The sequence below is a fragment of the Pseudophryne corroboree genome, chromosome 11 (assembly GCF_028390025.1).
Source record: "Pseudophryne corroboree isolate aPseCor3 chromosome 11, aPseCor3.hap2, whole genome shotgun sequence".
Classification (NCBI taxonomy): domain Eukaryota; kingdom Metazoa; phylum Chordata; class Amphibia; order Anura; family Myobatrachidae; genus Pseudophryne; species Pseudophryne corroboree.
The window spans coordinates 6,008,723-6,033,419 of record NC_086454.1 but is presented as its reverse complement, the minus strand read 5'-3'; the positions used below and the strand labels follow the sequence as shown (position 1 = coordinate 6,033,419).

At 45.4% G+C, this 24,697-nt stretch overlaps 1 protein-coding gene across 2 annotated transcripts in view; it reads right to left on the bottom strand.

The window, feature by feature from the left end:
* Positions 1-319: 319 nt before the first annotated feature.
* PRDM11 (PR/SET domain 11) overlaps positions 320-24,697 on the bottom strand; it is an 81,414-nt gene continuing 57,036 nt past the window's right edge. For both annotated transcript variants that reach the window (XM_063946267.1, XM_063946268.1), the window contains 2 exons: positions 13,069-13,704; positions 320-12,692 (listed from right to left, as the gene is read on the bottom strand). In XM_063946267.1, coding sequence (XP_063802337.1) covers positions 10,528-12,692; positions 13,069-13,704 — 2,801 coding nt within the window. In that variant the 3' untranslated portion in view covers positions 320-10,527. The remainder of the gene's footprint in view (positions 12,693-13,068; positions 13,705-24,697) is intronic.

The window sequence follows — 24,697 nt, the reverse complement described above, 5'->3', positions numbered from 1 at the left end:
AAGCAGCTAGCGAGCGATCAACTCGGAATGAGGGCCATAGTTTCATAGGGGGAAAGATCTTCACAACCAAGCAAATAGCATTAGTACTGAACAATAACCAACATGTCTTTGTCAGTACTAATAACCAGACAACAAGCACGCATCACGGCTTATTCCTCTTACACCCCATTCATGTCTCCCATTTTCATAAGCGCTCGCTGTACAAGCTGCATACGCATTTCCCTCTGCCACCCGCAGGCCCCCACACCACCCCACAAGGGGCCACGCAGACAACACTGCACGGTGACCAATCCCTTAGGTGTGCTCAATAAACTCACAGTTTTGTTTTTTAATTAACAATGATTTTATTTCCATTACAGGGAAATTATAACAAAAAGTAGGACAAAAAAAAATATTGGTGTACATACTATGATACCAAAACAGCTTTGTCTGTACCCAGTGTATAGTGAGACCACACAGGAACACAACCGCATTGTCTGCAATGGCAATAACTCGTACAAAATTGTGATAGTAAGAGATTAATACACAAGTAATAATACTCGGTGTTGCGCGTCGGAGCCCACGGGTCGGCCCTGGGTTCTGGGGTTATACATGACACAAATATTTCTGAGGAACTTTCAGCTCTGCTTTTATGAACCAAGCCAAGATTACGGGGGGCAATACGTTGCATTTGGTGAGACCTACACGTGGCATATTATATACCGCAATATATAATAGAGCCTTGCATAATATTGTATTATAAACGCTTTGTTTGGATTAAAGTGATGTCCCCATGGACGATGCAGAACAGTAGGTGACCTGCAGGTGATGGAAGAAGAATACCAACCCGAAGAGTAAAGGTGAGGGGTGTCAAAGGGGCGTGGTCAAAGAAATGACATCAAATATCGTAAAACGGTTTGTTACATACACAGCAAACCTCAATAATATTTTACACTAAATTAAGACATTTGTATCTGGATTACAGTTCAAATTAATACTAAGGAAAGACGTTTGTTCGGTTGATAACCAGGGTGTATAATAATGAATCCTAATCAGTCATCTCCATACACAGCAACAGCGCCACCTACAGATCATAAGTACACCAGGCCTGATTCAGGGCATGCGGTTAAGATGGCAGCTGTCAGGATACAAGCAGTTGGCATAGCAACGCCGGAATCCATAAACCCGGCAAAATGCTGACAGCGGAATCCCAACAGGGTCAGAAGCCCGAAGATTGGCATCCTGACCGTATGTAGAGCAGGAGGGTTAGAGGCAGGGGGAGGGGAGGTTTAGCCACCACTCGGGGGGGGGGGGGGGGGGGGGGGTTAGGCTGCAGGGAAGGGCATTAGGTGTAGGCACTAAGGGGGATATTAGGCAGCAGGAAGGGAGGGTTCGGGTTAGGGGAGGGGAACATACTTACCGCACCCTTGTCAGCTGAGTGACCCGTGGCTGAGTGACGATGACCCCTGGTCACTCCCACAAAGCGGCCTAGTTAAACGGATGCGGTCGTTCCCCCCCTCCCTGCCCCCAAACTGGTGCAGACTGTCAACCACCTGACTTTTACCGCTGCACTGCGATCCGGTGCACGCACACAGTACCACCCATCAGTACTCTGCACGTTGTTTCCCACTTACACTGGACCTGAGTCAGGACACATTTGCAATGCAATATCTTTCTAGTAAATGGCCATACAGCAGATGTGCCCCACCAATGTGATTACTGGCCAGTTATAAAGCAGATGTGCCCCACCAATGTGATTACTGGCCAGTTATAAAGCAGATGTGCCCCACCAATGTGATTACTGACCAGTTATAAAGCAGATGTGCCCCACCAATGTGATTACTGACCAGTTATAAAGCAGATGTGCCCCACCAATGTGATTACTGGCCAGTTATAAAGCAGATGTGCCCCACCAATGTGATTACTGACCAGTTATAAAGCAGATGTACCCCACCAATGTGATTACTGGCCAGTTATAAAGCAGATGTACCCCACCAATGTGATTACTGGCCAGTTATAAAGCAGATGTGCCCCACCAATGTGATTACTGACCAGTTATAAAGCAGATGTGCCCCACCAGATGTGCCCCACCAATGTGATTACTGACCAGTTATAAAGCAGATGTGCCCCACCAATGTGATTACTGACCAGTTATAAAGCAGATGTGCCCCACCAATGTGATTACTGGCCAGTTATAAAGCAGATGTGCCCCACCAATGTGATTACCGACAAGTTATAAAGCAGATGTGCCCCACCAATGTGATTACTGGCCAGTTATAAAGCAGATGCGGGTTAAAAAGAAAATATTTTCCCACCAGATGATTGAGGACAATTCCATATCGTATACAGCACTAGATAAAAGCCTGCAAAGACCAGTCCCAAAAATATTTTTAATATGATTATATTTTCTGTTTTGTTGATATTCCTGCACTTTAGTATCTGTAAAGACTAAGGGGGACATTTACTAAGCAGTGATAAAAGTGAGAAGTGAGCCAATGGAGAAGTTGCCCATGTCAACCAATCAGCTGTTCTGTATCCTTTTATAGTATGCAAATTATAAATGTTGAGTCAATGCTGAATGGTTGCCGTGGGCAACTTCTCCACTTTTATCACTGCTTAGTAAATGTCCCCCTAAACCTCTTTACAGGAACCAAATCACTAAAGAAGCATCTTATCTAACAATTTATAATTTATCTAAATCATTAAAATGTCATAGTTCCATATTGCCATACTTTAAAACATACAATAAACATTAAAACCGTATCTTGGACACTTAACAAAATGAATCTGGTACCACTCACAGACGTGTAAGTAAATGGCTGCTGGTAGTTTATATTCATAACAAAATGTTACTCAGCCAATAAAAGTTGAACCGTTTGCCCAAAACTCACCCCTAAAGCCCCCTCCGCACAGTAAGGCTGGTGCAGTGTTGAACGCAAGTCCATTTGTGGTGCTCATCTTGTAGAGTGACAAAGAGCCATTGCGATGGCGTGGAAACGGCACCTCATCTTGCCCCCATCTCATGGATTTGAGTATACAACGCTTTGGGGCCATGAACAGATATCCGTGTGGTGGGAGGCTACCTAAATTGCGGCAAATGGCTGCGCTTACTCATGCCAAGACCCAACACGCAGGTAATTCGATCAGCTCCTACACCTATGGATAGCGGTGGTCTGCTCGCAAAAAGCGCACAACTCCGCTGATACAGTATATACATTTGATTCAGCGCACACTGTGGCCCAGATTTATCAAGCCTTAGGAAATGACAAACTGCACAGGGATAAAGTAGCAAACAATCAGCTCATGACTGTCATGTTATAGCCTGTTTGAACAATGACAGTAAGGGGCTGATTACGTAATCACCGTGCAATTTATCACTCTCCAAGGCCTAATAAATCTGGGCCTATGTGCAGCAGCATTTACGCTGGACTTGTTTGCCTTGGAAGAGATAAAAAGACACGTTCTGGTGTATGTAAAATCATACTGTGCTCCAGAGAATGAACTGTCAAATGTAAGAGGTATCTTTTCACCTTGCTGTAGATTAGGCGTGTTGCATACAGGTATGTAGGTGTCTGGGCTCTGTAACGGGTCCTCTTCTGTTAATTCTACACTATATAAATGCATACCAGCCAACACTGTACGCCTGCCCTCCAAGAGACAGAGGGCAGGTCTACAGTCAGGGTGGATGAAGATGAATCGTACTCTTTGGCATCGTCGTACCCTCCTCCCAGGCTCTCTGCGGATATCAGAAAGTAAATTGATCCCTTCCAGGAGTGGGAAAGCATTCTTAGTACACTAAAGAGCTTACGGAACAGTGCTGTGCCCTTACCCGCCACTGGTGGCGTAGGAGAGGCTGTGGCACCAATTAGTGCTTGGGGACTGTGTTATGTGATCAGCTTTGAGCAGACTGGCATTACCAGAGAAGGAGCCATCATGGAGAAAAGAGGTTCTCTACGCAGAGTATGAAGATCTAGTGATCAGGGGTTGTTGTGGTTCTGTGAGGAACAGAAGGCGTCATGCAGGCATTACTCACCACACCACGTTCATGCCCCCAGTGACTAGATGCTAATCACATCCTATTTGCTCCGATTGTAACAGGATACACAGAGTAAACAACCAATCACTGGTGAAATGGAGGGAGAGGAATCTGCTCCGCGAACTGTGTGGATGGCAGGACCTGCGGATTCTCCTTATCTCAGTCCTGTAGAATTCTGTTTCCAAATATTTTAACAAAAACAGTTGCTGAACTGGATTAATATTCGCAAATGATACACCGCACGTTTCGTTAACTGCGATGTAAAACAGAACTAAAAGTATAATCGTATTAATGCCGCCAAATACTTGTTCATTCCCACTGCAGTGATTGTTGGTAATGGAAAGGGTCACTACAGTACAGAGAAGTCATGGAAAACACAACGTAATTAACTGGTCGCATGCAGAATGTTGTGCGAAAGAGTCAATGCGCCATCTTGTGGTTATTAAACAGTCTTGCACCTTCGTTTTAGTGTGCCCACAGCTATTAATGATCAGTGCATTACAGACTGAAGAACCTATGTACACCACTGCTAGTAGGACCATGCAGTCTATGCACTAAAAGCCTTGGAGAGAGATAAAGTACCAACCAACCAGCTTCTCTAATTTTTGAAACACCTGTAACCCATCAGTTAGAAGCTGACTGACTGGTACTTTATCTCTCTCCAAAGCTTAGACTACATAAAGGACTAGGTGCGGTATGTACTAAAGGAAAAATGTGATAAAAACACTGTTTTCGGGGTTTCACAGCATTTTCAAATGTACTAAATCCTGGCCGCCCGTTTACTGATGCGGAGGGGTTTTATGGAGATACCCTATAGAACCCTATGGGCTTCTTACCACATCGCACCCGCCGCCCCACCTCACCTGCATGAGGTCATTCTGCCGGCGAGCTCCTTCATCCCCCAACCTCCTTCTCCCCTGCAACACAGCCAGCTGTCATTCTGGCTGTAGGGAGGAGGGGGGAGTCCGGGACCGGCTACAGGAGGTGACGGAGACCCCCGCCAACGCTCACACAGGTTTCGCAGGGGGCCTCTGTCATCGCACTGCAATACTAATCGCATATGTTAGTATATATGCGATTAGCGGCGATGTATATTAGTACATCACGCTCTATGTTTATTTACTAAGCCTTGGAGAGGGATAAAGTGGACGGAGATAAAGCACCAGCCAATCAGCTCCTCACTGTCATGTTACAGGATGTGTTTGAAAAATGACAGTTAGAAGCTGATTGGCTGGTACTTTATGAAATAATGGTGACCGAATAGCAGACAAAATACCCATCATGAGCAGAAGCCAATCAAATATAATCTTTTCATGTTTGATATGATTTTTTGCCAATCAGAATGTTGACACTGTAATGTCGACAACATTGGCGTTTCTACAACGGGTGCAGTGTGTCCGGCGTCCAGGGGGCCCACACCACACCCATGTTTACTTACTTACCTTTCTGGAGTCCTGCTTCGGAGCTGCAGCAGCGGTAAAAAAACAAAACAACTGCCATCAAAATGGCCGCCACGAATGCGCATTAGATGTAATGCCAGAGTCTACTGCGCCCCTTCTCTGTTAAAACACTCCTGGCTGACATGTAATGTCATTTAAAGCATTATAACTGTGTCAGCATTCTAACTTAATGCTTTACCACCCTGCTAAAAAAGTTACAATGCCGACATAGCGAAAATGCATACATAACATTACTACCTTATGTCAGGGAAAGGGTCTTATGTCTTGGAGAGGCCATTGCTTCATGGTGGACTCATGTATTCTCATGAATGTTGATACCTCGAGGAGGGGTGTGGCTCATTAGATCGACAGTGTCTAGGTCGACAATGTTTAGGTCGACCACTACAAGTCGACAGTCACTAGGTCGACAAGGTTGGAAGGTCGACAGGTCAAAAGGTGACATGAGTTTTTTTGGGGGGGTTTTGGTGTCGTTTTCTTCGTAGAGTGACTGGGAACCCCAATTAGTGCATTGTGTCCCTTCGCATGGCTCGCCATGCTTCAGGGAAGGTGCCTCACTCCGCTACCGCTCGGCACAGATTACCATTCCATTCGTAGTCCACGTGGATCGTTAAGTTTGAAAAAGTTCAAAAAAGTTCCAAAAAAAAGAAAACAAATGTGAAATACTCATGTGGACCTTTTGACCTGTCGACCTTCCAACTCTGTTGACCTTCCAACCCTGTCAGTCGACCTAGTGACTGTCGACCTAGACAGTGTCGATCTTCAGACCGGATCCCCTCGAGGAGTATGGACACCCGACGCTAGATTATCCAGCAAAGGTCAAACAAAACAGGGCGTAGAAAGGGAGATGATAAAATGATGCTCAAGTACAACCAGAGCCGATGAAATAAGATTGCAACGTATTCACCTAGTGCTTAAAGTGTTCCTGTACATACGGGCCACATGCAATTAGATGAATTCTGTATGGATTTCATAACATAGCACCACTGAAAGGCACTTCATTTAATGTAGGTCTCTGGCGGAATTATTAAGAGTGAATACGATCGTTCTCAGAGTCCAAAACACAGACAAAAGAAAAAAATATATTAAAAACTATTTAAAAATAACTTTCTGCTACGTCCCAACTAACCTGCGAACAGTAACATCCCATTTACAGATCAGTCAGGTAATAACATGATGAACAGGGAAATGGTGAGAAAAGTACAGACGACTGACAGAAGCATTCGAGACGTGGATTTGTACCCATAGAATCAATACACCAAACAATGGCAATGAAAAAAAAAAAAAAGCATATACACAATAGTAATAATAACAATAATAATAATATATGTAGATTTATATATCTATATAGATTTATTTTTCAAAGCTATATTTTAGCAGCATTATGATTGTATTTATAGCACCAGGGCCCAGGAGTGTTTCTGAACACCGACCTCAGGATCAGGTTTAGGAAAATAAAGGAAAACCCAAATAATTCCTATCTCCAAGAGAAGGCCCAGAAAACAAAAATAAATGAGACAGGGCAATCTGAAACCATTATGACCGAGACCGAGCTGTGCCCCATTATCAAGAAATATACACGTTAGATACAGCAACGAACATGATTGTGTCTGGTTGTCCAGTTGGGAGAATGCGACGTAATATATATACACACACACACACACACACACACACACACACACACACACACACACACACACACACACACACACACACACACGTTGAGTATCCCTTATCCAAAATCACACATTTTTGGTTCCCCTACTGAGATAATGGCACATACACATATATATTATATATCTATATAATATATCTATATATACACATAATATATATGTCATTATCTCAGAATTTTGGATAAGGGATACTCCACCTGTATATATATATATATATATATATATATATTTTATATATATATATACACACACACATATACACACACACACACACATATCATATGTCTTAATAAAAGAGAGGATGATCCCTGAAATGTCGAATATATATATATATATATATATATATGTGTATATAAAAAATTATGCACTGATTTTCATTGTTAAGAGCCTAACACATGCAGGCAGCTGTATGTATGCCAGTCCTCAATGGAAATGAGGTTTCAGTAACACCACCATTAACTGGACACAAGACCTACCCGAGTAGCAATATGTTCTCCTGCAATATGCTTTTACATGGACTGGGGAACCTACAAACCAAGAATATCACTAAAGATCAGGGAAGGTTTGGTATTTTAATTTCTCTTGCTTCGTTTACCCACAGCAATCTAGATCTAGATGGTAGCTAACCATTTAGTGGTTTAGTCAGAATAGCACAGAACCAGAGTTTGCATTAGACACTGATTTTCAAAGACAAGGCAAACATTGATGCAACGTCAAGTGATCTCCATAAAGTGGTTGCTGGCTGTCAATCTAACTGCATCTAGATTCACATTGTGACAGAGATCCTAAGACCCTTCCGGGAAATATGCAGTGCGGCTCAGACGCATGTGCAGTAGACAAAATATCATCCATTTGTGGGGGAAAAAATCCTTCTCTGAATCATGCTCAATATCACTACAGACTTTCACAAGAGGATAAATCCTGCTCGTTACGCCAAGTGTGACATTACATTTCGCTTTCTACAGCACAGAGGACAGAACCTTGGAGTTCTAGATTTATGGGTGGGTCACAGGTAAGGTGCACGGGCTGCATAACATATGTATCAGTGAAGATTACACAGGCGCAACGTGTACAGCTGAGGGGAGAGAAGGGACAAAACTAACGAGAGAGACATTCTAACATACCATAGGTGTTAATATGGATCAGGAAGATATACTTTTAAATATAAGTAGAATTTTTAGAACAAGGAAAGACATTTAGAAATCAGGGAGCACTGCATAAGGCTGAAGACACTAAGGGGCTGATTCAGGTGGATGCAGTGTTTATGCAGCATGCAGTGTAAGCCTGCGCTTGTGCTCTGGTACCGCTCAGAGATGCAGTACAGGTTTGAACACACAGTTCATGGATCTTAGTGGGTGTCCCTTGGAGGTAACAACGGGGTAGTTAAGCAGACATGGTTGTGTCGCTGAAAGCACCTGCATCAATAGATGGTGAACTGCTCACACAGGAGGCTATTCCCAGACAGAGAAACTGCAGCTGCCATAAGCTGGTGCGGCTGATCGTGCAGTCTAAAGACACTCGAGACAGATATGCATGGTTCCAAGACGTTGCAAGTTTTTAGGGAAATCAGCCTAGGCCCGACCTATAATAGGTCCATGGATCAGTCTCCCCGCAGTTGTATGACTCGTACAGGAAAAAAGTTAAATCATACCAACACAGAATGTGGGCAAAGGGTCTCTGTAAACAATCGTTTCCGTTTCAATAACTAGCTAGGACCATACGCAAAACTAACTCTCTTGTGTGTGAGGCGCTAATGTGGACAAATTCTGTATATTGTCTGAACCCAGGTCGGAGCAATAGCTGTCCAAGGGGTGGTGTCTGCTATGGCTCCTGAAGGTGAAGGCGGTCTACCGGGGCACTAAGTCACAGACTACTAAAAGATCATTTGCATGGAGAGCCCCAGCTACTTCTTCAAAAGAGTATAACCCAATGATGGACAAAGCTATATGGAATCAGATGGAAGTGCTTTGAACCTTTCACATTTATGCAGAAAGAGAACTCTAGTGAGCGGTGAGGGGAAAACGCAAAGTGTGCGTCATCTCCTAGGGAGAGTTAGCGCAGGCAGTACATCACTCAGTAGGGGGAGATAAGAAACACTGGGCTATTGGAAATGTGATTTAATAAGCATGATTATCAAACAACTGAAGGTATGCAAATGAGCAAAATTGCAACCCACTTTTCAATGAGTAAACTCTCTTTATGAATGCTGTGGTGAAGTAGCAGAAGACAGGATTCTGCCTATGGTCAACTGTTTTTGCATCTAATAACATTTTTGAGATATTTAAGAAAAAAGGTTTGTGTAACACAGTGAGGCCGCACTTTCTTACACTACAGAACATGAATCAGCTGCTTTGGTACTGTGTAATGATAACAATTGGAGATAAAATAAGAAACTATACAGTATGTTGTCTCGTCATGTGGCACCACGCAGAACATATTATTCACTAGCTTATACTTTGCAGAAAATGAATTAGCTTAGCAACAAAATCAAGAGAGAAAAGGTTTTTTTTCACTTCTCCATGAATTTTTTTTTTAAATCCCCTATTTAACTAGCAATTTTCTGCAACAACAAAAATTGGTTAAAACTAAAAAAATCCCAAACCAATTAAACAAGTACACATCATGTGTGATTACAATAACTAGAGGTGTCAGGAGGGATTTTGCTACAAACATAGAGTAACCACTACAGTGTACAGTATGTCCTGGGTTTCAGCAAAAGACTTAACGATTCCCCGCAAAGTGCTGCTAGTTTGCTTTGGACCCAAAATCACCCCTTGGTACCCTGGACAGAAAGGCAGTGATAAAAAAGGTAACCCATTCAGTGATGTTTATCTTTAAAATTATATTGTAGATACATTTTACTTATCCTGAACATAGTAAAACAATTTAAGACATAATACAAATTAGATAAAAAATATAGATTAAATTAAAAAGAATACATATACTGTATATATCCTCACCAATGAATAGGATTTAGTGGACTTGTCTGGGTCCCAAAATAAATTTCTAGTCTGGGTCATGAACAAATAAAAATAAAAATGGGGGAGTGACAACTGCAAAACAAAAACAGTACCTGGTTGATTTAAACTTGATCTGGTTGTTGGGGGGGATTTTGGAGATTATAGGTTCCATCCTGTTTGGGTCTGTAAGTAAACCGTGCTCCTTAATTCCAGCTGCCATAGATACATTTGATAGCTTTTGTGAGTTTTTCCAACCAGAAAAAAAAGGGGTTTTATCATTTGTAAATATTTAGTGGGATTTTTTTTCTATTAATATATATATAATATATATATTTATTTTTATATTTTTTTTCATAATATAACAAAACTTAGAGTATAGATAGAAAAAACATTGCTAACAGTTCCACATCTGTAGCGTTCTAAATGTCTTGGTAATACTCTGAACCAAGTTCCATAGAGTGAAGCATGGGTTTCTGGTCAAGAGAGGACATCTTACTGAGCATTTCGGCTGACAGTGAATAGCTATTGCCCGACTTTTCCTCGAACCAACTGTCCAAAGCTCTCTTGGCATCAAAATTAGTGATGGGCGGGCCATTTACTGCAATGGTCAAGAGGTCACTCAGCTGATCTAAGGTCAGCCGAGAACGGTTGTTCTTGCGCAGCCTTTGGAGGGCATTGCGTCCCTTCTCACAACAGGCCGTTGAAGTAGGAAGGACCTTTAAGATTTGCACTACCTTGTTTAAGAGGAGAAACCTTTGTTTGTACTTACAGATGTGGCCAATCAAATCCTTGAAACCGTTTTTGGTACAGTAGTCTGCCTTGAGCTCCCTCCACTCCATCAGCAAACTGCCCCTGCTGTCGGCGCCCTCCCTGCATATATCAGACAAAAAGGAAGGAATGCTGTTCAGATGTTCGTAAATTTGCAGCATTTCCTCCTCACCATAGCTTATGAGCTCCTCAGTGCTCCTGGGCCACACAGACAAATCAAAAACCTGGCAAGCTTTAACAAATATCCGGCTACGGGAATCAAACCGTTGGGCCAAGGTGAGCTGGGTCTTCTGGCAAATTTTCTCGCGGATTGACTGGAACTTTGCCTCCGCCACTCGCAAGTTTTTCAAAGAAATGCCGTTGAAGCTTTCCCGGAAGTTTTCCTCAAATTCTTGAAGGTATTCACCGGGGGAATCTATCAACCGACTAATTTCTTGAATGGCTTCCTCCACCTTCTCATCCACCTGGCACACGAGGAGATACTCGCCCTGGAAGACGTAAGCCAGGCGTGACAAGACTGCGATCACATCCAGCAGGAAGTAGATGAGCTTAATTGACTGATAATCCATGAGAAATTGAAGGAGGGCCAATGCGATTGCAGAAGCATCGGCCCTTTGAGTTTGACCACTGACATCTTTCAAATGGGCCACCACTTCTAGGTAGTCCTTGATTAGAGCATTTAGCACGTTCTGCTCACCGATAATCCATTTCACCCCCCGGATATCACCCAGGAATTCAGTTTCCTCGCAAAGAGTTGCAGCAGTAAGTCGCAGTTCACACATCAATCTGGGAGAGTACCGGTAGAAGCTAAGTAACTGCTTTAGGTTGTTTTCTAATTCTTCCAGACATGGAAGTTCTTTCCCACTAATTGCATCCAAAATTTCTAAGTGAGGCCTGTGGATCATAAAAGGTAAACACAGTAGCCAAGGCAAGGTTTTTCTGATTGTCATGTACATATTCGCTCTTAGTCCAGCAGTTATGTTAGCCCCATCAACACCCAACCCTACAGTTGGCCTTTCATCCTGCAGTCGGATCCCAAGAGCAGAGAAAGCCCTGTCAATTCCTTGGAGATAGCTCTCAGTGGTAGGCAAGCCCAGCTCTTGAAGAGAGAGAAACTCTGTTGCCGGTGGCCCATCGTTACTGGTATACTGGACATAGACCGCCACTGTGTCCGCGAGAAGGTCTTCGCTTTGCCCATCTAAAATAATGCTTAGGAAAGGAGATTGTCGAATGCGCTCTACCAAATCTTCTCTAAGAGACCTTGAAATGTGATGGATCAATATCTGACAATCTCCTTCATTCATGTACTGGTCAACTACGCGGAGTTCACACTTTCTCAGTAGTTCTGCTAGAGGTCGGAAGTCGTAGTACGGCCTGCCTTCCATAGCCAAGTGGTATGCTGTGTTGAAAAGTAGAGTCATGTTTCTGCACATCTCCTCTGTCTTTTCTGGGTGCATCCTGAGCTTGTAGAGCTGCAAGCACTTTTTATGGAGGTTACTTTGGCTGTGGAGCTTTATAGTATGAATCTTAAACTGTTTGGAACCAATGATGAAGGCTGAAGTCCTGGAGGACTGTACGGTATACTGCCTGCAAACGTGACACCACATCTCATTTAAAGTTGAGGAGTACCTCAAGAACCAGAATTTTTTAAGCCACTCTTGCTTGAAACGGCGTATTCTTCTGCCAGAGGCTACAGACATCTTTGAGGGCTCATCGATGGCTGTCAGAATCTCATTGGAGACAGACTCATCGGCAGAGTCCACTTCCTGGTCATCGTCTTCCATCATGGTGGGAGCAATGGACATGGTTTCTGGGGCTGAAGAAAGTAAAAGGACAAGTTATTTTAAAAAGCTGTCCTTAAGATCACAAAAAAACATGAATTAGACAATGGAGACTGATAGCGAAGGAATGAAGGAGAATGCTGGGATGTTTATTATGCACCATGTGACCCTAGAGAACTAAAACCAAATTTTTAGAGTTGGCAATTTATCAATAAAACAAAAAAGTAACTAAAAACAAATATAGCTCAGAGTTACACAACTCTAACGATTACACTTTCTGTGATTAAATATTATCAGTGCTGTCAATTTTACATGTCTATCTAACAAAGATCTACGTGCTACGCTGAGGGCCACCAAGATGTGCTGAAAGAATCTTGTAGCCAAGTGCTATTTTCATTCCTGCTTTCTTACCTGAAGTATCTGAGAACTCTGGCACCTCAGTTTTCTGAGGAAGTAACTGAGGTACTTCTGGGATCTTTCCAGATCTGAGCATCTCCACCTCCGCCTGAAGTTCTCGTATCTTCTTCTTTAATCGGATACAGTTGGGACAGAAAGAAGTGGTGGGGATCTCGTCCGTGTCACCAAGGGCAGAGAACTCGTCGGGGCTTTCTACCTTTATAGATGAGTGATCTTCCCTCTCATCATCTGGTAGATTGGGCTCCCTGTCTATCCCGTGAGCAGAAGCAAGGGGGACCTTCCACTCCGTCACGGTTCTAGTTTGGTTTTGGACAGGAGAACACTTTTGGTTTGCTTTGCATCTATCTCCATGGTCCTCAAACTGATATTTGGGGACCTTTTTCCCCGCTATAGGGCTGCTCGTCAGAGAATGTTCTTCCAATTTAGCAGACTCCAAAGAAGCCTCTAGAACATCTTTGAAGATTAGATCAATTTTTTTCTTTTTGGTATGAGAATTGAAGTCCCCATCCTCACAGCTTCGCTTGTAGAGGCTCTTCCCCTGCTTAAGGGCTGTGAGTGGAAACGGGCCCTTGGTATCTTCTTGGTTGTCCAAGAGTCTGTCATTGTTTTCCCTTAACAAACCTCTTTCTCCTAGAAAGGAAAATTAGGTGTGTTACCAGACTGGCATATGTTCCCTCATCACAACATTAGGAACAAATCACATTATGAAGGCTCCTTTAAAGTGCATCAGCCACCCCAATAGACTGAAGGTGGCCATTTCATGGTCTGAATCAGTATGCAGGAGAAAGCCGCATACCAGTGCTCTGGGTATTTGTAATATCAATGAGGCACTAGGCACCTCACATACATCAGCTGCCCAACCTATTTGTTGTTAAAATTTAAAGGGGTAGATGTATCAAGCCTTGGAGAGAGATAAAGTGGAGAAGTTGCCCAAAGTAACCAATCCGAGTCCGTCATTTCAAATACTGTGCTAGATACTGTTATACACTGAAACTTCTCCACTTTATTCTTCTCCAAGGCTTGATACGGAATCAGTATGGAATACAGACGATGGGATCCCGATGTATGAAATCCCAACAGGGGTGAGTAGAGGCTATTCCCCCCTGTCCCCTACCCCCTAACCCTCTGTTCCTGCAGCTTAACCCTAACCTTCGCCTTAGTGCCTGACCCAAACCACTCCCTGGAGGTGCCTAACCCTAATCCCCATCCCCGCTACCTAAACCTAACAGTCCCTCCCCCGCAGCAGACCCCAACAACCCCAGGGGTGCCTATCCCTAACCTCCATCCCCGCTACCTAAACCTAACAGTCCCTTTCCTGCAGCCTAACCCTAACCCCCCTCCCTGTAATCTAACCCTAACCTACGCATGCCCACAGCCTAACCCTCCGTGTGGTGCCTAAACCTAAAACCCCCCTTTCCGTTCCTAAACCTAACCCACCAGCAGTTCTTACGGTCGGGATACCGGCTGTCGGGATTCCACCGCCGGTCTCCTGCCCTTTTCAAGTTCCGGAGTAGGGATTCCTACGGGTGTTGGGATTCTGGCATCGGAATTTCATCTACCAGGATCCCATCAGTCGGCATCTTTACCGCATCCCCTTGATACATATCCCCCTCAGTCATTACGTCTCGTAACATTAAATATTTGTTTAAAAATCACTTTCTAAATAAACTCCTCTGGTATTCCTTAAGTATAACATTATTTCTGCAAGAGGTAATTGTGCCATATTTAAAAAGATAACTTGGAACGTCCAAAATTTTATAACAAGCCCTTTGCCCCAGAAAATACGGATATAGAAAAAAACCTTTTAAAATGTATAGATTTACAGTATGCAAGATCGCAGCACTAGGGACACATGGTGCATAAACCGGAAAATAGTTATGGAGCAATAGTGAAAAGGAGAAACAAAAAGCACAGAATTAAGACCAACAAACATAAGGCATTATACATCACTGACATCTGAACCCCCCGCAATATGGTTATTACTGATAAAATACAAGTTCTACTATTTTGTTTTGAAATGTGTATTATCGGTTTCATGAATCCCCTGTTTTTCTCATGCCAGGTACTTTACAAATAATTATTATAATTATCAGAACAGTGTCCTTGTGCGTCCTAGTCTCATTGTGCTGCGAATACAAGGTATTTTTCCACAAAAGACAAGCAAAAAATTCACCCATTGCTAGAAGAGTCTCATACGACCTGGCGTGCCAAAAGCGGCTACTTGGCGTGAGTGCAGCAACGATGTATGAGGTCACATCTGGATGTGTAACTGAGGCCTTGTCATAGCTCTGCATTTCTTATATATATTATATATAAAGTAATCCAATCCAATACTTAATGGGTTAGAATTAACAGTCAAAATATAATAAGTACCAGTAAATAAAAACTAAACACTAACATAATGGCAAAAATATAAATTACTTCAACGTATCTTAAAAAAATAAGGATTTATGGTAGACTTACCATTGTTAAATCTCTTTCTGCGAGGTACACTGGATTCCACAGGAAATAACATCGGGGTGTAGAGTTGGATCTTTCTCCGAGGCACCAACAGGCTAAAGCTTTGACTGTTCCCAGGATGCACTGCACCGCCTCCTCTATAGCCCCGCTTAACCAGTCCAATGCAGTAGCAGGTAAGAGAGATGGCAGATGTTAGTCACATAGAACCACATTCTCACGACAGGAGACGGGACTAGCGGCTAATGTCATACAAACCCAATGAAGCTAAGTGCGTCAGGGTGGGCGCCCTGTGGAATCCAGTGTACCTCGCAGAAAGAGATTTAACAATGGTAAGTCTACCATAAATCTCATTTTCTGCAGTGGGGTACACTGGTATTCCACAGGGAATAACATCGGGGATATCCTAAAGCAGTTCCTCATGGGAGGGGACACTGCAGCGGGCACAAGAACCCGGCGTCCAAAGGAAGAATCCTGGGAGGCGGAAGTATCAAAGGCATAGAACCTGATGAACGTGTTCACCGAGGACCACGTAGCCGCCTTACACAATTGTTCTACGGACGCGCCACGGCGGGCCGCCCAAGAAGATCCAACCGAACAAGTAGAATGGGCCTTGATAACAGCAGGAGCTGGGAGTCCAGCCTACGCATAAGCTTGTGCAATCACCATTCTAATCCATCTGGCCAAGGTTTGCTTATTCGCAGGCCAGCCACGTTTGTGAAAACCAAAAAGTACAAAAAGGGAATCTGACCTCCTGATAGAGGCAGTCCTTTCCATACACAGTGGGGCAAAAAAGTATTTGAACAGCCACCGATTGTACAAGTTGACCCACTTAAAAAGATGAGAGAGGTGTGTAATTTCCATCATAGACTTCACCTGTGAGATACAGAATCTGGAGATCACATTGTATGATGTTTAAACAATTTATTTGTATATTTTTGTGGAAAATAAATATTTGGACAATCAGAAAGTTGAACTCGATACTTTGTAATATAACCTCGGTTGGCAATTACAGAGGTCAAACGATTCCTGTAGTTCTTGACCAGGTTTACACACACTGTAGCAGGTATTTTGGCCCACTCTTCCATGCAGATCTTCTCTAGATCTGTCATGTTTTGGGGCTGTCGCTGGGCAACACGGACTTTCAACTCCCTCCACAGATTTTCTATTGGGATGAGGTCTGGAGACTGGCTAGGCCACTCCAGGACCTTGAAATGCTTCTTACAGAGCCACTCCTTAGTTGTCCGGGCGGTGTGTTTGGGGTCATTGTCATGCTGGAAGACCCAGCCACGTTCCATCATCAATGCTCTTACTGAAGGAAGGAGGTTTTTGCCCAAAATCTCACGATACATGGCCCCATTCATCCTCTCCTTAATACGGATCAGTCGTCCTGTCCCCTTTGCAGAAAAGCAGCCCCAAAGAATAATGTTTCCACCCCCATGCTCCACAGTGGGTATGGTGTTCTTGGGATGCCATTCATCATTCTTCTCCCTCCAAACACGGCGAGTGGAGTTTATACCAAAAAGTTTGATTTTGCTCTCACCTGACCACATTACATTCTCCCAGTCCTCCTCTGGATCATCCAGATGGTCACTGGCAATCTTTAGATGGACCTGGACATGTGCTGGCTTAAGCAGAGGGACCTTTCGGGCGCTGCAGGATTTCAATCCATGACGACTTAGTGTGTTACTAATGGTAACCTTTGTGACTGTGGTCCCAGCTCTCTTGAGGTCATTGACCAGGTCCCCCCCGTGTAGTTCTGGGCTGATTCCTTATCGTTCTCAAGATCTTTGATACCCTACAAGGTGAGATCTTGCATGGAGCCCCAGGTCGAGGGAGCTTGTCAGTGATCTTGATTTTCTTCCATTTTTTTTATAATTGCGCCAACAGTTGATCTCTTCTCACCAAGCTGCTTGCCTATTGTCGAGTAGCTCATCCCAGCCTTGTGCAGCTCTACAATTTTGTCCCTGGTGTCCTTAGACAGCTCTCTGGTCTTGGCCATGGTGGAGAGGTAGCAGTCTGACTGTTTGAGGGTGCGGACAGGTGTCTTTTATACAGATAACCAGTACAAACAGGTGCCATTAATACAGGTAATGAGTGGAGGATAGAAGAGCTTCTTAAAGAAGTAGTAACAGGTCTGAGAGAGCCAGAAATCTTGCTGCTTGGTAGGTGTCCAAATATTTATTTTCCACAAGAATATACAAGTAAATTGTTTAAAAATCATACAATGTGATTTCCTGTTTTTTTTTCAGATTCTGTCTCTCACAGTTGAAGTGTACCTATGATGGAAATTACAGACCTCATCTTTTTAAGTGGGTCAACTTGCACAATCGGTGGCTGTCCAAATACTTTTTTGCCCCACTGTAAATACGGAGAGCCCGTACCACATCCAAAGACCTTTCTTTGGAGGACAAACCAGAAGAGATGAAGGCTGGAACCACAATCTCCTGGTTAAGGTTAAAAACATGATAACACCTTAGGCAAATAACCTGGACGAGTTCGTAGAACTGCCCGGTCACGGTGAAAAATCAGAAAGGGTGGGCGACAGGACAAAGCACCTAAGTCCGACACCCTCCTAGCAGAAGCAATAGCCAACAGAAACACGACCTTAAGCGTAAGGCATTTAAGGTCCGTAGACTCAAGAGGTTCAAATGGAGACTCTTGCAGGGCATTTAAGATGACAGACAGATCCCATGGAGCCACAGGAGGGACATAGGGAGGCTGAATCCGTAGAACACCCTGAGTGAAAATGTGAACGTCCGGAAGAGATGCAATTTTTCTCTGAAACCACACCGACAAGGCAGAGATATGAACCTTGAGGTAGGCCAGACGAAGGCCCAAGTTTAGGCCTCGTTGTAGAAAAGCCAAAAGTCTGGAAGTTTTGAACGTATATGCATCTTAATTCTTAGCAGCACACCATGTGAAGTAAGAATTCCAGACCCTGTAATAAATCCGAGCCAAAGCTGGTTTACGGGCTTTCAACATACTGTAGTTTGAATAACCGCCTCAGAGAATCCTTTTGCTCTCAGGAGTGATGCTTCAAGAGCCATGCCGCCAGGTCCGGGTAGACACAAGGGCCCTGAACGAGGAGGTCTGGGCGTTGAGGAAGTAGAAGAGGACGCTCGATCGATCGACCCTGCAGGTCTGAGAACCAATGCCGTCTGGGCCACGCTGGAGCGACTAGAAGTAGTATTCCTTCTTCTTGCTTGAACTTCCGTATTACCCTGGGCAGGAGTGACACTGGAGGGAACACGTATGGCAGCCGAAAGTTCCATGGAATTGCCAGTGCGTCCACGAACGCTGCTTCAGGATCCCTCGTCCTTGCTCTGAAGACCAGAACCTTGTGATTGTGTCGAGATGCCATCCGGTCTACATCTGGTAGGCCCCACTTGTCCAATTGGAGTTGAAACACTTCGGGATGAAGACTCCACTCCCCGGCGTGCACGTCCTGACGACTGAGGAAGTCCGTTTCCCAGTAGAGGACCCCTGGAATGAACACTGCCGATATGGGGGGTCATTCCGAGTTGTTCGCTCGCAAGCTGCTTTTAGCAGCTTTGCACACGCTAAGCCGCCGCCTACTGGGAGTGAATCTTAGCTTATCAAAATTGCGAACGAAAGATTCGCAATATTGCGAAAAGACTTCTCTGTGCAGTTTCTGAGTAGCTCGAGACTTACTCTGCCAGTGCGATCAGTTCAGTGCTTGTCGTTCCTGGTTTGACGTCACAAACACACCCAGCGTTCGCCCAGACACTCCTCCGTTTCTCCAGCCACTCCCGCGTTTTCCCCAGAAACGGTAGCGTTTTTTCACACACTCCCATAAAACGTCCAGTTTCCGCCCAGAAACACCCACTTCCTGTCAATCACATTACGATCACCAGAACGAAGAAAAAACCTCGTAATGCCGTGAGTAAAATACCTACCTGCATAGCAAATTTACTTGGCGCAGTCGCACTGCGGACATTGCGCATGCGCATTAGCGACTAATCGCTCCGTTGCGAGAAAAAAATAACGAGCGAACAACTCGGAATGACCCCCATGGCTGGCAGATGGCATTCTGCCCATTGGAGGATTTTTGACACTTCCATCATTGCCATGCGGCTTCGCGTGCCGCCTTGATGATTTATGTACGCCACCGTGGTGGCGTTGTCTGATTGTACTTGAACAGGCCTGTTCTGTACTAGAGGCAGGGCCAGCGTATTGAACACTGCCCGCAATTCCAGAATGTTTATCGGGAGGAGAGATTCCTCCCTGGTCCATGACCCTGGAGAGAGTGTTGCTCCAACACTGCGCCCCAACCTTACAGACTGGCATTCATTGTCAGGAGGACCCAGTTGGAGATCCAGAAGGGATGGCCCCTGCTCAACTGTTGGTTCTGTAGCCACCAGCTCAGTGACAGACGAACCTCCGGAGTCAAGGAGATCAACTGAGATCTGATCCGATGAGGCAGGCCGTCCCATTTGGAGAGAATTAACCTCTGCAGAGGGAAGGAATGAAATTGAGCGTACTCTACCATGTCAAAAGCTGACACCATGAGGCCTAGTACTTGCATCGCCGAGTGCATCGACACGCTCTGGCGAGAGAGGAAGTATCTGTAGACAGAAACAGTCTTTGCCTGTGTGTGTCCAGCAGCACCCGCAGGTGCACCATGCTCCGAGCAGGGACCAGAAAAGCCGTCATCACGGCCATTACCTTGGTGAAAATCTGAGGTGCCGTGGCCAGTCCAAATGGCAGAGCCTGGAATTGAAAATGAAGGTTGCTAATGGCAAACCGCAGATACTGCTGATGCGATATGGCAATAGGTATGTGCAGGTAAGCATCCTGTATGTCCAGGGATACCATATAGTCCTCGGGTTACATGGCCAGCACAATAGAGCGCAGAATTTCCATACGGAATATGGACACTCTCTCAAACTAGTTCAATGATTTGAAGTTGAGAATAGGCCGGAAAGACCCATTCGGTTTCGGAACTAGAAACAGGGTCGATTAGTATTCCCTGCCTCTCTGGGACAGAGGTACTGGCACCACCACTCCTGTTTCCAGGAATGATTGTACAACCAGGCGTAGAACTTGCGCTTTCAACGGATCAGAGGGGGTAACCGTTGGACTGAACTGGTGAGGGGGATGCCTCTTGAAAGAGATTACGTACCCGTGAGAGACAACTTCCCGTACCCAGGCGTCTGAAGTGGTCTTTAATCAGGCCTGGGCGAACTGCAGAAGTCGGCCCCCCACCCTGGGGTCCCCCAGGGGGAGGCCCGTCCCATCATGCAGCAGGCTTGTCTTGTTTGGAAGCAGGCTGACGGGAGGCCCAGGATTGTTTAGATTTAAGCTTAGTGGTTTTGGAAGTACGAGCCTGTCTCGGGTACGCCTGACCCTTTGCTTTACTTGGAGGTCGAAAGGAATGAAAAGTGGTACTCTTAGCCTTCTGAGCAGAAGGATTAGTATTTGGGAGAAACGCAGCCTTGGTCGTCGCCAAGTCAGTCACAATCTTATTCAGATCTTCCACAAACAGGATGTCTCCCTTGAAAGGAAGTACCTCCAAGGACTTTTTAGAGTCCAGGTCCACTTTTCAGGCCCTCAACTACAGAATCCGGCGGGCCAGGATAGACGTAGTAGAAGCCTTGGCCGCCATGACCCCTGCATCAGATGTCGCCTCCTGAATATAGTGAGAGGCTGTGGTAATATGCAACAGATATTGTCTGTCAGTGTCATAAAAATCCTGAGGTAGCTCCTCCTCAATTGCCTGAACCCATGCTTCAATTCCTTTTGCCGCCCAAGAGGCAGCCATAGTGGGTCTATGTACAGCACCGGTAAGAGTGTAAATAGACTTCAGGCATCCCTCCACACGCTTATCTGTCGGTTCCTTCAGTGAGGTCACAGTGGTGACAGGCAGAGTAGAGGACACCACAAGACGGCCAGAGTAGAGTCCACTGTCGGTGGGGTTTCCCACTTGTTGCTGAACTCCACAGGGATAGGATAACGAGCTAGCATCTTTTTAGACCAGGAAAATTTCTTTCCTGGAGATGACCAGGATTCCTGACGTATCTCAATTAAATGGTCAGAATGTGGTAAGACTCTTTAGCAACCTTCTGACGTTTAAACTTATCAGTGTTATGAGTCACGGCTGTGGCTCATTCCTGTTTTGCAGTTTTGTTCTGTATTTCATGTTATACTTCTGTTTATGTTCCCCGTAGGTGTCATGGGGTGCTCGGAGCTCACCCTTAAGGAGGGGATACTGTTATGAACCACAGGTAGTGGTTCATTCCTATTTTATGTTTATAAAGTTGTCTTGCATGCCAGGATTTCCTGTTGCTCTGTTTTAGAATACTCTTGTCTGCTGCCGCTGGTGAGTCTGTGTAATTGCAGCTTGTTCCCTTGTGTTCAGCCTCACCTGGCTGCTAATTGCATCTGGTCAGTTTGGAATCATGCAACAAGGCAGCTGCATGGGATTATTAATTAGGCCTCTCTGTTATATGCTGGCTGTTTGCAATTCACAGATGCTGGTGATATTCCTGGGTTTTCAGTCTGCTTGAGTTCTGAGCTTGGTTCCTGCTAGTTCCTGAGCTTCCTGTGTCGATTCCTGTGTCAGTCCCTGTGTCGATTCCTATGTCTGATCCCGTGTCCTGCCGTGAGGCGTTCCTGTCCTGAGGTCCAGTACCTTTGCCTGTGCAAGTTTCTGGCTTCTTGGTGTCCACCGGTCTGTCGTTTGGGATTCTGCCTGTCCTCCAGTTCTGAGAGTCTGTGTCAGCAGCATTGGGAGTTCCTGTCCGTTTGCCAGTATTCGTACCGGTTCCGTGAGTAGCGGCACGGCCGCGTCCGTTGGCTTAGGCCGCTGTATTCCCTTATTATTTCTGTCACTGGTGTTTTGCAGAGGGTTCTGCTTATGCTGTCACCGCCGGTACACAAAAGTATTGTGTCGGCGTGTGGTCAGCATTTCCTTTGTTGTTCTTTTCCTTTGGCGGCAAGCCGCACATACTTTGGTTTTAGGTTTGTTAGTAGCCCCTGGCCTTGTTGTTTAGTCAGAGGGCCCCTTGTTATCACCCTGTCTCGGTTCACTCTTTGTCTCTCATTAAGACCTGAGGGGGCATCGAAGTTGGGCAGACGTAATCCGCCCTTCAAACGCGGCTGCCATGGGCTCAAGCAACCATAGTCTCGCAAGAGTGTACTGACAGCACGGGTGAGACAACGGAGATAGGGCGCCAGGGGCTATTCCCTTTCCATTCCCCTTTCCCAGCATTACGTCCTGGTGCTCTGGACTCGCTTCATAACATCTCCCTTGTTCTGAGCACCAGGAACCTAACATTATCACCAGCCATACCACAAAAAAGAAATAAAACTTTTTTTCTTTTTTGGCCCAGTCCAGTGTCTAGTCTAGAATCCAGTCCTGTCTAGATTTCAGTGTGTTAGAATCCAGTCCGGTGTTAGAATCCAGTCCGGTGTTAGAATCCAGTCCGGTGTTAGAATCCAGTCTTGTCTAGAATCCGGTGTTTAGAATCCAGTCTGGTGTTTAGAATCCAGTCCGGTGTTTAGAATCCAGTCCGGTGTTTAGAATCCAGTCCGGTGTTTAGAATCCAGTCTGGTGTTTAGAATCCAGTCCGGTGTTAAAAAAAAAAAAAAAAGTCTTGTTTTGTTTAGCAAAATTTAGTCTTGCCTTGCCTTGTCTAGTCTAGTTTTAAATCCTCCTATGTCTACTATGCAAGCCCTGCAGGCATCTCTCGCAGCCCTGAACTCTGTATTCAGTGCTTTGAGACCAGAGCGACTAGAAGTTTTGCAGCAATCCCTAAAGCAACTGCAAAACCTTCTGACTAAAATCTTGCTCATTTTGCCAGAAGTCGTTGAGAGTACATCTATCTCTAAAGAGACTCTTGTTCACAGTATGGTGACAAGAGAATCCTCTGGTTTAATTGAAGAGAAAAGGTTTAAAAGTTTTCTGCGGCCCAGGCTCTCAGAAGAGGAGCGTCTGCGTCGCAGAAACTTAAACTTATGCCTATATTGTGGGGGTTTAGGCCATTATCTGCAGACCTGTGAGTTGCGCAAGCCAAAGTGTGGTGACGAGTCTTGCCCTCTGGCCAAGTTAAGTCATGATACAAGACCTACTCCTGTCTCTACTGTGGCAGAGGTACTTGTCACACAACCCACACAAAAAGGCTCTCTGTCCTATAATTGGGGTCCTTGGGCAAGGGAGCCCCATTATAGATTCAGGAATCAAAAGAGAATGTTTCTCTCCTCTCTTGAGGTTCCTGTGGAAGCGGAGTTGCAAGTCCCTGGAGTGGTGCCCGATGCCCAGGTTCCTGGAGTGGTGCCCGATGCCCAGGTTCCTGGAGTGGTGCCCGATGCCCAGGGTCCTGGAGTCCCAGGGTCCTGGAGTGGTGCCCGATGCCCAGGGTCCTGGAGTGGTGCCCGATGCCCAGGGTCCTGGAGTGGTGCCCGATGCCCAGGGTCCTGGAGTGGTGCCCGTAGCCCAGGGTCCTGGAGTGGTGCCCGTAGCCCAGGGTCCTGGAGTGGTGCCCGTAGCCCAGGGTCCTGGAGTGGTGCCCGTAGCCCAGGGTCCTGGAGCGGTACCCGATGCCCAGAGTGCTGGAGCGGTACCCGATGCCCAGAGTGCTGGAGCGGTACCCGATGCCCAGAGTGCTGGAGCGGTACCCGATGCCCAGAGTGCTGGAGCGGTACCCGATGCCCAGAGTGCTGGAGCGGTACCCGATGCCCTAGCTTATAGAGGGACATCAAATATTATAGTTCAGGTGTCCATACCGGAAGGGGTCTCAGAAGCTGTTACCCCAGGTAGGGACTTGAAAAGCGCAACCCTAGAAAGGGTCTCTAAAACCATAGTTCTTGAGGGGAACTCGAGAAGCAAAACCCCAGAAGGGATCTTTGAAGTAATATCCCCAAGTGGGGTCTCGAGAGACGCAGCCCCAAAGAAGGGTCTAGAAGTCGCTTCCCCAGGAAAGAACTTAAGAAGCATAGCATTAGTGGAGGATCTGAACGTTATTGCTTCAGCAAAAGTCCCGGAAGTCATAGTCCCGGGAGAACTTTCGATAATTATCGACTCAGAGAGGGAGGCCGATGGCCCGATCCCAGTCAGGGAGGCCAACGGCCCGGTCCCAGTAAAAGAATCCGAGGTGCTGGCCCCAGCGGGGTTCTCGGAGGCCACTGCCCCAGCGGGGTTCTC